At 31.2% G+C, this 16,498-nt stretch overlaps 7 protein-coding genes across 7 annotated transcripts; 6 read left to right on the top strand and 1 right to left on the bottom strand.

The window, feature by feature from the left end:
- Window positions 1-1,087: 1,087 nt before the first annotated feature.
- Window positions 1,088-3,715, top strand: Chro.20299 (chain S, Cryo-Em structure of the heavy meromyosin). Its single annotated transcript, XM_661812.1, has 1 exon — window positions 1,088-3,715. One exon carries the CDS (start codon window positions 1,088-1,090, stop codon window positions 3,713-3,715), a length of 2,628 nt encoding a protein of 875 aa, XP_666904.1.
- A 157-nt stretch (window positions 3,716-3,872) lies between these two features.
- Window positions 3,873-4,793, top strand: Chro.20298 (Coenzyme Q3 , methyltransferase). The annotated part of the gene is made up of 1 exon (XM_661811.1): window positions 3,873-4,793. One exon carries the CDS (start codon window positions 3,873-3,875, stop codon window positions 4,791-4,793), a length of 921 nt encoding a protein of 306 aa, XP_666903.1.
- A 1,027-nt stretch (window positions 4,794-5,820) lies between these two features.
- Window positions 5,821-6,510, top strand: Chro.20297 (CG12343-PA). The annotated part of the gene is made up of 1 exon (XM_661810.1): window positions 5,821-6,510. The coding sequence occupies one exon, from the start codon at window positions 5,821-5,823 to the stop codon at window positions 6,508-6,510; it is 690 nt and encodes a 229-aa protein (XP_666902.1).
- A 128-nt stretch (window positions 6,511-6,638) lies between these two features.
- On the top strand, window positions 6,639-7,481 carry Chro.20296 (hypothetical protein). The annotated part of the gene is made up of 1 exon (XM_661809.1): window positions 6,639-7,481. The coding sequence occupies one exon, from the start codon at window positions 6,639-6,641 to the stop codon at window positions 7,479-7,481; it is 843 nt and encodes a 280-aa protein (XP_666901.1).
- A 299-nt stretch (window positions 7,482-7,780) lies between these two features.
- Chro.20295 (hypothetical protein) lies at window positions 7,781-8,803 on the top strand. The annotated part of the gene is made up of 1 exon (XM_661808.1): window positions 7,781-8,803. One exon carries the CDS (start codon window positions 7,781-7,783, stop codon window positions 8,801-8,803), a length of 1,023 nt encoding a protein of 340 aa, XP_666900.1.
- A 74-nt stretch (window positions 8,804-8,877) lies between these two features.
- Window positions 8,878-9,999, bottom strand: Chro.20294 (dCMP deaminase; Dcd1p). Its single annotated transcript, XM_661807.1, has 1 exon — window positions 8,878-9,999. The coding sequence occupies one exon, from the start codon at window positions 9,997-9,999 to the stop codon at window positions 8,878-8,880; it is 1,122 nt and encodes a 373-aa protein (XP_666899.1).
- A 510-nt stretch (window positions 10,000-10,509) lies between these two features.
- On the top strand, window positions 10,510-16,498 carry Chro.20293 (hypothetical protein; the record flags this gene model as incomplete). The annotated part of the gene is made up of 1 exon (XM_661806.1): window positions 10,510-16,498. A coding segment is annotated over one exon (5,989 nt), but the record flags the coding sequence as incomplete, so codon positions are not given.

Below are 16,498 nucleotides of genomic sequence, written 5' to 3'. Positions count from 1 at the left end.
ATAGCTCCGTGAATCAACAAATAGAAGATATGCTCGTTACTCAGATTTGGATTTCATAATATAACATTGAAAAGCGGCAGTTGAAAGAGTTATAAAAGCTTCTTAAAATAATTAACTAAAAGGAAATAATTTATTTATTCAATTTGATGCTTTAAATTATTAATTTTTCCTTGAATTATTCTTCGGTATTAAAAAACAGTCATGATCATGACACACATCCCCGCCTTACAGAGTATTGCATACGTGAAATTAATAATAAAAAAAAACTAACATGAACATAAAAATTGAGAAATTTTAAGTGTTCAAAGTGAAAACTTAAAATTTAATAATAAGCTATTGAATTATTAACTTATTTTTTGGCAGTTTTTTGATTTTTTATGACTCAAATTAAATTTTAAGATGGACATTGGAATCGAGGATGAAGTAGAACTTCCAAGATCAGAAAACCTTGAACAAACCAAAATACTTGAACAGAAAATCTCTAGACTAGAAAAACTAGTAAAGTCGAGGGATGATGCTCTTAATGAACTTTATGAACTTGAAAAGGGTAAAAATGATGAAATTAATACTCTCAAGGAACGTATTAAACAAGATGGAACTGAAATTTCCAAGCTTCAAAATATAATAAAAACCCTAAATGACGAGATCTCTACATTGAATGAAAAGATTTTTTATCTTGAGCAACAAAGCATCAATAATCTAAAGCAACAACATATTATAGAAGCTTCTTCCCCTCGTATTGTTGAGGACCTGCTTACCGATAAAGTGTCTTTATATAAAGAAATTGCAGATTTGAGACTTCATATTTCCCAGCTTGAAAGCAATTTACAAGATAAAGAAGAGGACTATATTACTTTACGAACAAGATTTTCAGAATTTGAGATTGAAAAAGAAAGTGAAATTCAATTATTGTTAAGCGAAAGTAAAGGCACGAAACAACTTTTTTCTGAGAAAGAGGAAGCTCAAAAAGGCATCTATGATTCTAAAATTAACTCCTTGGAAAGTGACCTTGATTTATTGAAATCCGATTGCTTAAAATTATTAAAATTGATTGCACTTTGCCAGATAAAAACTACCAAATAAAGTAATGAATTCCGAATCAATAAGTGACGCCGCTGATTTGATTATTCATTCTCTATCATTATCAGATCATTTAAAAGAATTAATTAAAAATAATCTGAATTATGATGATGATTTGTGTCAAAAAATTATTTCATTCTCCAAGGTATTAATCGACGGTGTAATTAATTTACCTAACTCAAATACTAATTTGGAGGAAAATGAACTAAGTGATAAAACAATTAATTTAATACAAAATTTGGTAATCATTCACTTTTCTGATTTAATAATTAATCAACTTCCTTTAAATTCAGTAAATCACACAGAGTCACTTTGCAAAGAAAGAGATCACATTCTAAATTGTTTAGAATCCGAGCATGCCGTAATAGAGAAGTTCTTGAATAGAATTTTGATTGATTCTGAAAAATCACTCAGAGAGCCATCCCTAAATATGTTCCAAATATTATTGGATATTTTATTTTTGGATATAAACAATTCACAAATTAAATTTGTTGAAGATAGTTTTAATAATACTCAACACACAATTAATAGAGAATGCGAAGAATATTTGAAAACCAAACTTTTGTTTAAGCTAATAATTAAATCGGTAATAAAAAATGATCCTGAGCCTTTAATCACCAATCTCAATGAAATAATATCTGAAATTAATTCTGAATTATCTAAGCCTCAAAAAATTGAATTTGAGGAGTCTGAAACTTGCGTGAATGCATTTAGTATTAAAAAATTCATTGATTCTTTATTGAAGCTTAGTTTTGGGTATGGATGGAACTTATTACATATATTTTCTTATTTAGAACATATTGAGACTCTCCAGCTACTTCTTGAACATTTTTCATTCGAAGAACAAATAAATATTGTCAATAGGAAAAGCCTTTCAGGGTTCGTACCCATATCAATATCAATACTTAAAGATAATTTGCTTATGACTGAGTTATTTTTAACATGTGGAAGTGATGTGCAAGCACAGGATAATCGCAGAAATACTTTAATTCACTTTGCAGTAAATGCAGATATACAAGAAATATTAATAAAAAGACGCATATTACTAAATATCAAAAATTCATCAGGCCAACTTGCAAACGTGATTCAAGCCAAGTCACAAATTTTGAAGTTTGATTTGGATAAATTTGATCATAATGAGCTTTCAGATGCAGAATACAAGGAAACTCAAGCTCAGCAATCAAATACAAACTCTTTAAGTAATTATGAGCCAGATCATTCCGAAACTTTGAAAGAAATATCATTTTGCTGCCAAACTTTTGATTCTCAAGAAGATGAAAATAAAGTCATGTTGTCAGCATGGATTAGTGGAAATGAACCAGTTTCTTCATGTAGAGATGATTTTTGTGTTTTTTCAACTCCGGAGTTTGAAAGCCGAGATTCAGATGTTGTTGAACATTCCGTTTGGAATATGCTTGGGTTTGCAAGTAGCAGAAACATTTCGAGTATATACAAAGGTAAAAATGGAGATCATGCTGCAATGGAACAAAATTTGGATCGGTTAGATGAAATGGGTTTAACTTCTGCAGAAAGGAAAAAAGGAATTTGGAGTGATATTGTTATTAATTACACAGCAAGAGGGCTTGAAAAGTCGTGCTTTCCACCCCCTCTTGACTGCCCAATAAATTTATTTAGGCAAATTCTTGTTTTAACATCTGAAAGATTTGCACTGTTTCAGTATTCTCCATTAAAACTTCTTCAGGCTGCACCAATAGTTGACTTTGAAGAAATAATCGTTCCAAAAAACTCAAATGTACTTCTTTTGCTTAAGGTTGATGGCTGGGATGATATTCTTCTTGAAGTTAGCCGTAGAAGTGAGTTCCTTGATGAATTCACTACCTCTTATCGCACGCTCACTACCCCATCAGAAATTCTTCTCTCTCAAGCAACTGCAGAAACTTCTATCAACAAATCTACTGAAACCAAACCTGAAAAATTGAATTCATTTTGGCTTGGATTTATGAGTAATAAAAACACCTCTAGTAGTACATCTGATCAAAAACAAGATGTTTTATCTCCAGAAAGAGCTAGTGCATTCCAAAATTTAATTTCAGTTTACGGCGAGAATCCTCCGATTGTCGCAGAACCTGATAATCTTATTGGATTATTTAATTCGGAAAATCAATATTCTCTTGTTCTAGCCATTATAAACAAGAGTTCATTTATGCTCTTGCCACACAGAGAAACAAGCCTACTTGTTTCGATTCCTACATATCACTTTGGGTTTTTAGGCATTTGTATAAATCCGCCTTTAGCACTTGAAAACCCTCTTTCTCAAAAAAAGAAGCAAATGTCCGATTTAATCGCATCCAGTGAGAATGAATCATCTGAAAGCAGGCTTTGGCAAGAAAGATTCTTTATCTTAAGGTCAGATGGGGCGCTTATTTGGTGTCATCACCCAAATGACACCGTCTACTGTGAAACTATTCCAATTCGATTTGTAAGGCAAATTCGAGTCTTCAATCTTGCAACAAGTAAGGAAAATGAATTCATCCCTTGTTTTGCGCTAGATTTCACAAAGAATAGTGTACCGTCGTCCCTAATACTCCATTCAGATTCTTCCGAAATGAGAGATAAGTGGGTTGAAAAGATACACAATGTAAGGACTGTTTTGTCTGAATCTAGCGAATCATGAATATAATTTTATTTGTTTTTTTCTAATAGAGTAAAATTAACAATTTTATATACATGTAATTTTTTTATCACATGCAAACAAATATTTCAGAATAATGCGCTTAATTTGATTCGTGTTAAATTATTTTAAATGATTTTCCATAGTTTTATACTAATTCATGTTTAGGAATTTTTCTTTCAAAAAATCTTTATTTTCAAGTTGTTATTCAACATTAGAACATAACAGATTCTTTGGAATAGATTTTAGAAACTATTTGCATATTTTGCAGAAAAACAAAATTTATGGATTATACAAATTTAGTACAATAGACGCTAAGCAAATAAATAATTTTGATGCGTATTCAAGGTATAGTTGGTTCCCAGAAACTCATGATAGTATTTTATTAAAATTTAACCATTTGAGAACAACTTTCTTACTTGAACATATTTCTAATAAGTCTGCTAGTTTAAATGGTCCATTAAGTGGCAAAAAGATATTGGATATTGGCTCTGGCGCAGGAATTTTTTCGGAAAGACTTTCAGAATTAGGAGGGGATGTACTGGGAGTCGACGCATCTTGTAAGTCTATAGACATAGCTTACAAAAATGCACTTTGTAATTCCACCAGCTTTAAAGAAATCTCTAAACTTAATAATGAAAATGAACTTAAAAATTTCATGAATAGTATGCCAAAACCTAGGAGCCTGAGATATTTCAAAGGCGGAATCGAACATATACAAAAAAGTGAGATATTTGATATTATTATAGCTTCAGAGGTTATTGAACATGTAAATAATCCAGGCATTTTTGTAAAATTAATAAGTAAGTTCCAATACCTAAGATTTACTATCTCTGTAATCCTGTTAGGTAATTTACTTAAAAAGGATGGAATTGTATTGTTTACAACACTTAATCGAACTGTTCTCTGCTACATATACTCAATTATCTTTGGAGAGAAAATTTTTGAAATGATACCAAAAGTAAGTTCGATTGACTATTTCGAATCAATTCACGAACATAGGGGACACATAGCTGGAGAAAGTTTATTAAACCGAATGAACTGGATGGTTTTGCAAGAAAAAATGGCTTATATAAAGTAGCTAAAACAGGAACAATATATATTCCCGGGCCTAATATATTTATTGAATGTGAAAATATGAATAAATTAAATTATTTAGCAATTTATAAAAAGGATCAATAAACTCGATTTGTTGCACAAAAATGAAATAGTTGAGATTTATTAATTAGTATTCTCCATTATAATTGCCTTCGTCATCTGAAACCATATCTCCACTAACTGAAACTGCATAGCACCCTGGCACAATGTTAGGCAAAAGTTTATTGTATCTTGCAACCCATGATTCATTTGGCTTTAGCATAGATATCATTCTAACCAATAAATTAGTTTTATTATTATTGAACATTTTGTAATAACAGATATTCCACAGTTATACTTACCCTTTAAACGACATTGAAGTACAAGAGTTAACCTTCTGGCGATCAAATTCCATTGCAAGATGGGTGCAATTTGGACACCCACCTTCATAAAATTGTTGATCACTTAGAATTATTCGACATGATAAACACGCTCTTAACCTCAAAACATAATTTTCTTTAGTGGTTGATTTATTTGTTTTTGAATCTCGAATTTGTATAATTTTGCGAGTCCCTAATAAATGAATTAAGAATTAATCAATCATTAAAAAATTATATATTTTCAAATATATATTTGAAATAAAACATTGCAATTAACTTACCCGTTGGAACTGCAAATGAAATATCTTTTTCGTTCATTAAGAAATAATGATTTATCTTTGAAAAAAGTTCCTGCGCGCGAGAAATTCATGAATTTTAGCTAATGCGAATAATAAATAAGCCTAAAGAAATTTTTAAAGCATTGTAAAATTAATAAAAGGTTGCTATTCCAAACTAAATCTTAATTTATTAACATTCTGAATAAAATCTGAATAATAAAAAGTTGCGCTATAAATAAATTTCTAAATCATTAGTAGCCTCCCTTTTATTAGAAATAAACATTTATTTAAGTGTACTGCATTTATACAAACCCTCCATATTCTAAATATTGCAGTCTATTTTAATTCAAGAAATGAACAAAGTTTTCAAGCTATGATAGCGGAAAAAAAAGCAAATAATTCGAGGCACTTACTTGAATTTTTATTCCGCAGTGAAGATGAGTTACAAAATAATGAGAAGAAAGAGACACTGAACAGTTTGAATACAAAAGTTCATTCTGCAATGATTTTCAATATGGAAATATTTAGAAACGAAAGGAGGAAGGAATTAGATCAACTTTTAAAGTTTTCGAATGAGGAATTTATCGAGAGCTCTGCGCTGAGAACTGCAAAAAATGATTCGAAAGTAGAATATACGTGTGACATTCGCTTCGGAAGTACAGAGCTTTGGAGAATTCAAAGAAATTTACAGAAATTCGAGAACGTGACGGAAAATAACAGAATTAAAACAAATAGAAAAAGAGGTCTTATTTCAAGTACAGACAAAAAAATAATTTTCGATAGAGAAAAGTATGAACAGCAGATGAGCGAGTTGAAAGCTAATCCAGAAAGGTCCGAATTTCTTCGAACTTCTCATGTCCCCTCTGACAACGATAAGAATTTGCTAATAAATCAGTATATAAAGAACCAAAGGAAAAAATTCATATCAGAGTCGATTTATATTAGGCCTGATATATATCATATAAATCAGGAGAATAAAAAGTACAATGAGAAATTAGATAGGGCTTATCACGAATATACTTCTGAAATTAAACAAAATCTAGAAAGAGGCACGGCACTTTAATAATCTGTTTATAGTTTTAGATTTAAACCCGCCACTATAAAAATAATTAAAATATTATCGATAGAAACAAAAAGCTAATTTTATTTGAGGTACTTCACCTTTTGGTATTGCTAGCGGATATACTGCAAATGAATAAGAAAAGGAAATATTTCCCTGTTGGGAAATCAAATAATTCAAGATCAGGAATTCCTGATCTAAGAATTTTGAATAAAGGAATTTTGATGTCAATTACAGTGAATAATAAAAGTATTGCAGCTTATAGAGATATATCTAGAATTCTTTTAAGTAATTCCGAATGTAATGAACAGGAAAGCCCGAATTACTTAAATGATGATTTAACTATTGAAGAAAGCATTGAACTAGAGACAAAGAAGTTTAAGAAAGATGATTCCAGATTCAAACTTATAGACAATATATCAAGATGTCTGGTATTAATTCAATTTAACGATTCAAATGATAAGCCATCTGCTTTGGTTGAAAAGCTTATGAAAAGTGTATATGAACATAGGACTCAAGAAAAGAGAGGGAAGAATGAAAGTGATTCTGGCTGTTTATTATCATCCAGATATGTTAGTAGATTAGTCCCACTAGATATAATTTGCTCAGCAAAATTAGATGAAATTCGTAAAAATATGAAAGCTTTGATATTGTCAAGCTTCAACAATGCCTTTTGCTCAGAGTCTGAATTTGGAAAAGAAACTAGTTGTGCTTCTTGGGCATGCTACTACAATTCCAGATACAGCGGCTCTGATATTAAGAGACAAGAGATATATGATTTAGTATCCGAACTAATTTGGGGTCCTGAAGACGGCCCAAAATACCAAGAATACAAGAAACTCTATCCAGTCGATCTAGGAAATCCAAGTAAGTCTATTCTTGTTGAGATTACTAGGTCTTTTTGTGGAATTTCCATCGTTTGCAACTATCATAAATATTGCAAGTTTAACCTAAATAAGATTTCTAGTAACTAATTATTGCTAGATAAATATATAGCCGATTTTTTTTTTATTAAAGTTACAATGTATAAAATAAATATCATAGATATTATAGTAGCATCTAAATAAGGATATTTCACCTTGAATTAAACTTCAATTACTCTTGAATAAGTAGGAAAATAGTTAGTCATTAATTAACGTTTTTATGAATAAATATTAGTATAATTGTTTAATTAGATTGGTTATTGCCAACTTTGCCCGCCAATGTTTTGACAATTTTCTTTTTGAATATAATTTAGTGAGAGGATAAAAGGAAGCTTTATTTAAGTAGTAAAATGCCACCAAAGAACCAGAGTAAGCAAGAGAGAGGACAGCAAAGAGCCTTAGAAAAGCAGAAACAAAAAATCATTGAGGACAAAACGTTCGGACTAAAGAATAAAAACAAAAGTAAAAGCGTACAGAAATACATAAAATCTGTAACTTCCCAAATAAACAACTCGAAAGGAGGGCAAGTTAACCAGGAGCTTAAAGCAGCGCAGGCAAAAGAAGAAAAAAAGAAGCAGGCACAACAGCAAGCTCTCTTAGCTGCTCTATTTAAAGGTACTGAAAATATCAAAAAAGTTTCTGCAGAAGATGCACGCAAAGTTGACCCCTCAACAATTAAAGCAGAGCAGAAAATTGACCTTTATATTGATCAAAGAGATCAAAAACAAAATTCTGGCTCAAAAAAAGCTCCTTTGAGCCAAGAACCAACATCATTTAGCACAGAAATTATATGCAAACACTTCCTTTCAGCTGTTGAGAAGAAACAATACGGATGGTTTTGGGTATGTCCAGAAGGAGGCGATAATTGCAAATATCGTCATTGTTTGCCAGTGGGTTATGTAATTAAAGAACAAGAAAGTGATGACGGTGGAGACATAGAAGGTGAAGAAGAAACATTAGAGGAAAGAATTGAAAGGCAAAGGCTTGAGCTTCCAGGCCCAGGAACGCCTGTAACATTTGAAACGTTTATGGAATGGAAGAAAAAAAAAGAAAAAGAAGAAGAGGAGAAGTCTAAGGCTGATGCAGCAAAACAAGGTAAACAAATGTCTGGACGAGACCTGTTTGTTTACGACCCATCACTTTTCGTTGATGATGAAGATGCTGCTGGAGGAGATACATATGAAATTGATGAAGATGCATTCCTTTCAGATGATGACATTCCAGAAATGAATGCCTATAGCGAAATGATTGAGGAAGAAGAAAATCAAGTTGAAAGTATCGAAAACGATCATAAAGACAAGGACAAAAATTCGCCTGAAGTTAAAATAAATCATTCCATTTTCCAAAATGAAATAGATTTGCCAGAAGAATAAAATTTAATTAATAGTTTCTTTATTTATTTAATTATTTCCTTTTTTATATTACGTTCTAAAGGACTTTTGTCTGTTCATAAACACGATTGTTTTTCCACTAATCTATCCACCTTTACATTTGAATCTCTAAGTAATTTAATGGTGGAAATCTCGTCTGGAATTGCATACTCAGTAGTAAATACGACCCTTTCAATTTCACATTGAATGATATTTTTCGTACAAGAGATACAGGGCATCAATGTAACGTATATAGTTGCTCCGATACACTTATCAATCCCAGCAAACAGCAATGCATTTGTCTCTGCATGCATGCATGAGCAAGTTTCTAATGATTTTCCCTCTACTCTATTTGGGTTAGCGCATCTTGTACACCCGCCTTCGAAACAATTCTTCATATTCTTAGGAGTCCCATTATACCCCGTGCTAATGATTTTTTTTTCTTTAACAATTACCGATCCAACTTTTCTTGAAACACAGTTAGACCTTTGAGACGCTAGTTTTGCAATTTTCATAAAATATTCATCCCAGTTTGGGCGTGAATCTATTTTAGATAGCCCAAGATTAATCAACTTTTTCTCCAAATCGGAAAAATCTATGAAATAGCTAATATAATAATCAGATCTTCTTACTAGTCTACAAATGCCCCTTTTTTTCTCTTCAAAATCTTGAACCAATATTGAAGCAAGTTCTTTTAACTTTCCTGGGGAATTTTTTAATGTCTCAATAGATTTTTCAACTTCTTCAAAATTTGCATTCTCGTAATTCGTTTCTAGCAAAGAAAGCTTAGAAATCAAAGGTAGATCTATAGCCAAACTAACAAAAAATGCATTTGAAAAGATATCAAATTCATTTTCTTTTGTTATTTTTGAAATAACATAACTTGAGTTCAAATCTGTAGTTGATATCATGAAAGCTTTCTTTGCTCTGAACTTAATACAATCATCATAAGATTCCTCTGAATCGCTTCCGCAAAAGCAAATTTGTCTTATTACTTTTTCGCCATATTCCTCCCCAAAAGTTTTAAAATGGCTTTCTAACTTAGTCGTTGATTTTAACTTGTTCGCTGCATTATCAAAATTGCAATTTCGCTCACAATCTACGAGTCTTATTCCTTTGAATCTAAACCTTTCCACAATGAACCTGAATGCATATTCTGCAACTACGTTATCCAATCCAATTAATCCTACTATTATCATCTTCTATGGCAATTCACCCCACCGAGTCTTTATTACCCGCACGCAGTTATTTTCGCAAAGCTAATAAAACTCTTGCGTATAAACTAGACGAATAGCTATCACTAATGTCAATATTAACAAATATTCGTTAATATATATATCAGTAGCTCATAATTACTATTTTGCGTATTCCAGATTAAACTGTAGCATTATAAAAAAACGATAACTTTCAGAATATACGAGTATTATTCAAAGGTATATAGTGCAATACAATTTTTAAAAACCCGCATTTTAAGTGAATTGTACCAAATTTAAAATAAAGTTATTAATTATTCAGTTATTTTTAAAACAACCAGTGTGTGAATACTTTCATTATTTATTTAAAGCCTTTAGATATGTGGTCGCTATTATTTAATTCCTAAAACAAATATACACCTAAATTATTATTTTTTTAAGTACTTAAATGTTTCAACTGCATTGCGCCCGTTATAGATAAATGTTGAAAATATCTAAATAAAATTTATATAGAGAATGCCAGCTAAACACGATGACATATGTTCGTTATATCCATATACTAGTATTATTTGGAAGGAGCTTAGCAGAATTTCAGCTCAACTTTCTCAAGAAAGCCTAATTGATGAGACAAATTGTAATAATGAAGAAATTAAGTTCAATATAATGGCCGATCTGATAAGGCTCCTATCAAAGCCTCGCCTTTTTCTAGAAGAAAGCATGAACAATTTTATGATTGAGACTATGGATTTGTTTGGAAACGATGGAATATTTTTAACTAGCATAGTGTTAGAAAATCTAGAAAATTTAATATTAGAAATAGATCAATTATTATGTAACAATAATAATAAACAAATTTTTCAAAATAAAGAAAATATCACTAAGGAAGAATGTATTAATTTGATTGGTATTATCTTTAGTTATGTAGATATTTCCAATTCTAATAGTTTTCCAGATGAGCACGAATTAGAATATAATGAAGCTATAAAAAATACGAGCCAAAACGATACAAACATATATAAATTTGAATCAAATGATTTTCAAAATAAGATTGACTTTTTGGTGGAAGAACCAAAAGTCGTTACAACAAAAACCGAACTTTTTGAAAAGGTTTTCATTTCTCCATTAAGCATTCCAGCATCAGTTTCAAAAGAATTAGAATCCCAACTAATATCAACCGAAAAATTAAATAAGAAATTAAGATCAGCATTTAAAGGTTTAAAAATGTTTAATTTTGTTCAGTCAAAGGTATTCAGTTCAATTTACCTATCAAACAGAAATGTTTTGGTTGCTGCACCAACTGGTTCTGGAAAAACTAATATCGCTTTACTTGCCATTCTAAGATCAATTTCTGATTTTGTCGGAATAAATACACTAGATTCGGACAGTGTTTCTGATTATTATAAAGAGCCAGACCCAATTAAGTTCAAGATTGTGTTCATTGCACCAATGAAATCATTAGTTTCTGAAATAACTCGCAAGTACTCTGTAGCTTTACAAGAACTTAGGATTAGGGTTGTTGAGGTTACATCTGATGCAGCTGTTCCAAAGGAAGTGATAGATAGAAATCACATTATTGTGACTGTTCCCGAAAAACTTGACATAATGACACGAACTTATACCTTTGATGATAACACAGGGCAAGTTAACTTATTTAATTCTCTCCAATGCGTAATTTTAGATGAAATACATATGTTAGGAGATGAAAGAGGTCCTTCAGTTGAAGCAATAGTATCTAGAATTTTGTATAATGTTGAGATCAGTCAAAGACCAATAAGGTTAGTGGGTCTTTCTGCAACTCTTCCAAATTGGGAAGATTTTGCCACCTTTTTGAATGTAAACAAAAATGACGCGTTTTTCTTTAGTCAAGCATTACGTCCTACTCCTTTAGAGAAAACAATTATAGGAGTCAATGAAAAGCGAGTAGATATTGAGAAAAAAAGAGAAATACGAAAAAGAAATGATAAAACTTCAAATCAAGATAGCTCGCTAAATAAAGAAAAACAAAGAGAAGAAAGGCAGAAAGATAAAATATCAGAGCAGATTAATTCAAAGGAAGATATTTCTAATATTTCAGACTTGTATAATTCCATTGCATTTAAAATTGTTTTAGATTGCTTGGAAAAAAATGAACAAGCGTTAGTTTTTGTACATTCTAGAAATGAAACTCTTTCTACTGCACTTTATTTTAAAAGAATGTTAAACATCCACTCTATAAAAAGTAGTTTTAATCGAGGAACTTCGTGCTCAGATAATAATAATCAAGAATTTGATGGAAGCATTAAGAACCTAATAAAAAAAAAAACTATTGGAAATTATTTTTCAACAGATGAAATGAATAAAGTTAATAAAAAAGAATTTGGTGGTAACTACTTGCTAAAAGCACTTAGAGATTGCGATAATTCATCAATTAAAGACCTATTCGATTTTGGCTTAGGGATTCACCATGCAGGACTAATTTCAAGCCAAAGAAAACTATCTGAAGCACTATTTTCTCAAGGTCTAATTAGAGTTCTGATTACAACAGCGACATTAGCATGGGGCGTTAATCTACCTGCGAGACATGTTATTATCAAGGGGACTAATGTATATGATAGCAAGAAAGGTAATTTTAAGGATCTTGGAATTTTAGATATACTTCAAATATTTGGGCGTGCAGGGAGACCTCAATTTGAGAGGCTTGGATCTGCATATATGATAACATCTAGCGATAAGGTACAAAGTTATGTCAAAAAGTTGACATTTCAAGCTCCTATTGAATCGCAACTTTCAAATGAATCTAATTTGTGTAATTTGCTTAATGCTGAAATTGCTAGGGGTTCAATTTTAAATGCCAAAGATGCAAGCAGGTGGTTGAAATATACTTTCCTTGTAACTAGAGTTAAAAAATCTCCAATAGTATATGGGTTCAAAGCTGAAGAAATAATAAATGACCCAAATTTAGCACAGTTTTGTTACAACAATATAAGCAAATGTTTAGATTTACTCTATCAATCCAAGCTAATACGTTACAATATAATCAATGACGAAGTCAGCCCCACTCACTATGGAAAATTAGCATCAAAATACTACATCGATTTCAATACTGCAAATATTTTTAGGAAGCTTATATTAGAAGATGAACGCAATTCTGAAAGTGACTCTTGTTTAAGTGATTTCAATATCTTAGAAATTGTTGGCAAGGCTAAAGAGTTTTCAAGTATGGCCCCAAGAGAGGAAGAAATTGAAGAACTAGAGAATATAGTTTGCAACCGCCAAGTTGCGAGTATTATCAAGAAAAGCTTAGATGTTACTAATGTTAGTTCCAAAGTTGCGCTTCTTCTAATCGCATATTCACTTAGAATCGAAATAACTACCCCCACCCTTGTAATGGACAGCATTTACATTTCTCAAAATGGAACAAGAATCTTGAGATTTATTTTTGAATTGATTCAACTTAGCACTTTTGGAGTTTCAGAAAGAGCACAAAGAGTATTGGAATGGTCTAAAATGCTGGAAATGCGAATTTTTTACACTCAATCAGTCTTAAGACATTTTGTATACTTTTCTTCTCTAGATAAAACCTTAAACCCTAATGAGACTTTTGCTTCTGAGCGTTCGAATAGAAATACAAAGTTTAAAGGCCCACTAAAAATTAGCTCTATTAAAAAATTAGAAGACTATGCATCATGGGAAATGATAAAAGATCTAGCAATTTCTGAATTAAAAGATATTGTTTATTCTGATGCAGAAAAAATATCGGAGTATATAAAATATATCCCGAAAATTGATTTCAAAGAAGCGTTTGTATCTCCAGTTACATTGAAGATAGTTAAACTTGGGATTAAACTTTACCCTAATTGGAAATGGAGCCAAAGATGGCATGGAATAAGAGAAAAATTTTATCTTTGGGTTACAAATCCTAACGATGGAGCAATTCTTTATACTAACCAGGTCCAAGTAACACAAAAAAGTGTGAATAGTACTGTTTCAATCACGGACTTAATTCCAATTCCAGATGAAGATCCACCATTTTTTTTAAATATTAGAATTATATCGGATAAGTGGGTTAATCTTGATTTTGAAATCGATTTCAATCTTAGGCCTGCTTTAGATAATTTTACCCAATCATCTTATATTCAAAAAGAATTTTTACAAACAAATAGTGAATCCAATCCAATCTCATTAAATTCAATTCCAGATATAACTGAACTCCTTAACATACCCCCAATTCCCATTAAATCGTTAAAGTACCCAGAAATAATTGATTATTATAATAATAAAAAGATATTTTTTTTAAATCCTGTGCAATCTCAACTTTTCCATATTTTGTTCTATTCTGATGAAAATATATTTTTGGGTGCTCCTACTGGATCAGGAAAGACTATGGTTGCAGAAATTGCAATATTTAGAGCTTTATTTGCAGATCTAGACAGTAAAATAAGTATTTCAAAGCTTAAAACTGAATCAAAAAAAAAATCTAAAATAGTTTATATTGCTCCACTTAAGTCTCTTGCAAATGAAAGATTTAATGACTGGAAATTTTTATTTTCAAATACCCTAGGCTTGAATGTTGTATTAATTACTGGAAGCTCTCAAACTTCCTTGTTAGAACTTGAAAAAGCATCGATAATTATTTCAACACCAGAAAAATGGGAAAGTTTCACAAGAAGATGGTGGGCCAAGTCAAGATCTTTTGTTCAAGATGTAAAACTCATTATTTTTGATGAAATTCATTTAATAGGTCAAGAACCAAGAGGATCTGTTGTTGAAACCCTGGTTTGTAAAACTAGGTTTATTAGTCATTTTATTGAAAAATACAATGTAAATAAAAAGATAAGATCTCTTTCACTTTCTACATCACTTTCTAATGCAAAAGAGCTCTCTTCTTGGCTAGAAGTTGGTGCTTCAGGCTACTATAATTTTCCTCCAGAGATTAGACCAGTACCTTGCACAGTATATATTTCAGGATTCCAAGAAAAAAATTATTGTCCTAGAATGGCTACAATGAACAGGCCAATTTACAATAAAATTCTCACGCACTCTCCAAAAAAGCCTGTAATAATTTTTGTAGCATCAAGGAGGCAAACAAGAATTACTGCAATGTCTCTATCTCATATGTGTTATTGCGAGGGACAACCAAATAGATTTATTAATACTGAGCGAAAAGATAGTTTTGGCCTCAGTTTGGCTGGTTCAATTCGTATGGCAAAAGATAAGTCGCTAAAACAAACCCTAGAATCTGGTATCGGCATTCACCATGCAGGACTTTCTGAATCAGATAGAAACCTTGTTGAAAATCTTTTCTTAAATGGAATAATTCAAATAGTAGTAGCTACATCTACCTTAGCTTGGGGTGTGAATTTTCCTGCTCATTTTGCAATCATCAAAGGAACAGAATATTTTGATGCAAAACTTGGCCAATACATCGACTACCCAATAACCGATGTACTTCAAATGGTTGGTAGATCAGGAAGACCGCAATACGACTCACATTCAGTTGCATGCATAATGACACTAGAGTCTAAAAAGTCTTTCTATAAAAGATTTCTTTATGATTCTCTTCCACTTGAATCATGTTTTGGAGTATCGCCACTTATTGAGATTTTTAATGCTGAAGTATCTTCTCTTTCAATAAAATCAATTCCGGATGCTATATGCTTCCTCTCAAGTTCTTTTTTCTTTAAAAGAGTTGTAATTAATCCAGCATTTTATGATCCGAACGTTTTCCAAGTTGAAATAGCGCAAGCTGAGGGACAAACTTCTTTATTGGATGTTCCAAGAGTAAGACTTATAGTTTATATCTTAGAAAAACTGATCAATGATACATTAAGAGCTTTGATTGGGCTTAAATGCATTCGAATAAGTTTTTGTAGAAAAGATGATCACTCAACAAGTTCGAAATATAACCTAACTTCAAACTCATATTTCCAAAATAATCTCAAGGATTCTGGAGAATTATATGAATTAGAACCAGAAGTCGATGGATTAAAGCCTGGGAAGTCTGGGTATTCAGAAAATCAAAATTGTACTTGGAGCAAATTATTTCCGAATATTAATAAAGTCACCGAAATATTTTCTAATAATAGCCCTCCCATATCCATATTTCCTACACTATTGGGACAAATATCTTCATTCTTTTATATAAAATGTTCTACCATTTCTAAACTGAACAAATTTCTTAATTATAAAGTTTTGAAAAACCACTTTGTTTCTTGGGTAGAAATATTGTCTCTTATCTCACAGGCGCAAGAATTCGAAACATATCCTGTTAGGCATAATGAAGACAAAATTTGTACTAAGATGCTTAAGTATTTGCCATTTGGAAAACTACCTTTTGAGCCAATGACGAGTCCGCACCAAAAAGTATTCATATTATTACAGGCAAATATATTTTCCATCCCAGTTACGGTTGTAGACTTTATAAATGATATCAATTCTATCCTTGATCAAGTTCCAAGAATTCTGCATGCATTTATCCAACTCAACAAGTTAGGAAATTATCTATCACCAAGCGCATTTAGCTCAA

The sequence above is a fragment of the Cryptosporidium hominis genome (genome assembly GCF_000006425.1).
Source record: "Cryptosporidium hominis TU502 chromosome 2 CHRO012082, whole genome shotgun sequence".
NCBI classification, from domain to species: Eukaryota; Apicomplexa; class Conoidasida; order Eucoccidiorida; family Cryptosporidiidae; genus Cryptosporidium; species Cryptosporidium hominis.
This window is presented reverse-complemented; position numbering and strand designations above follow the sequence as displayed.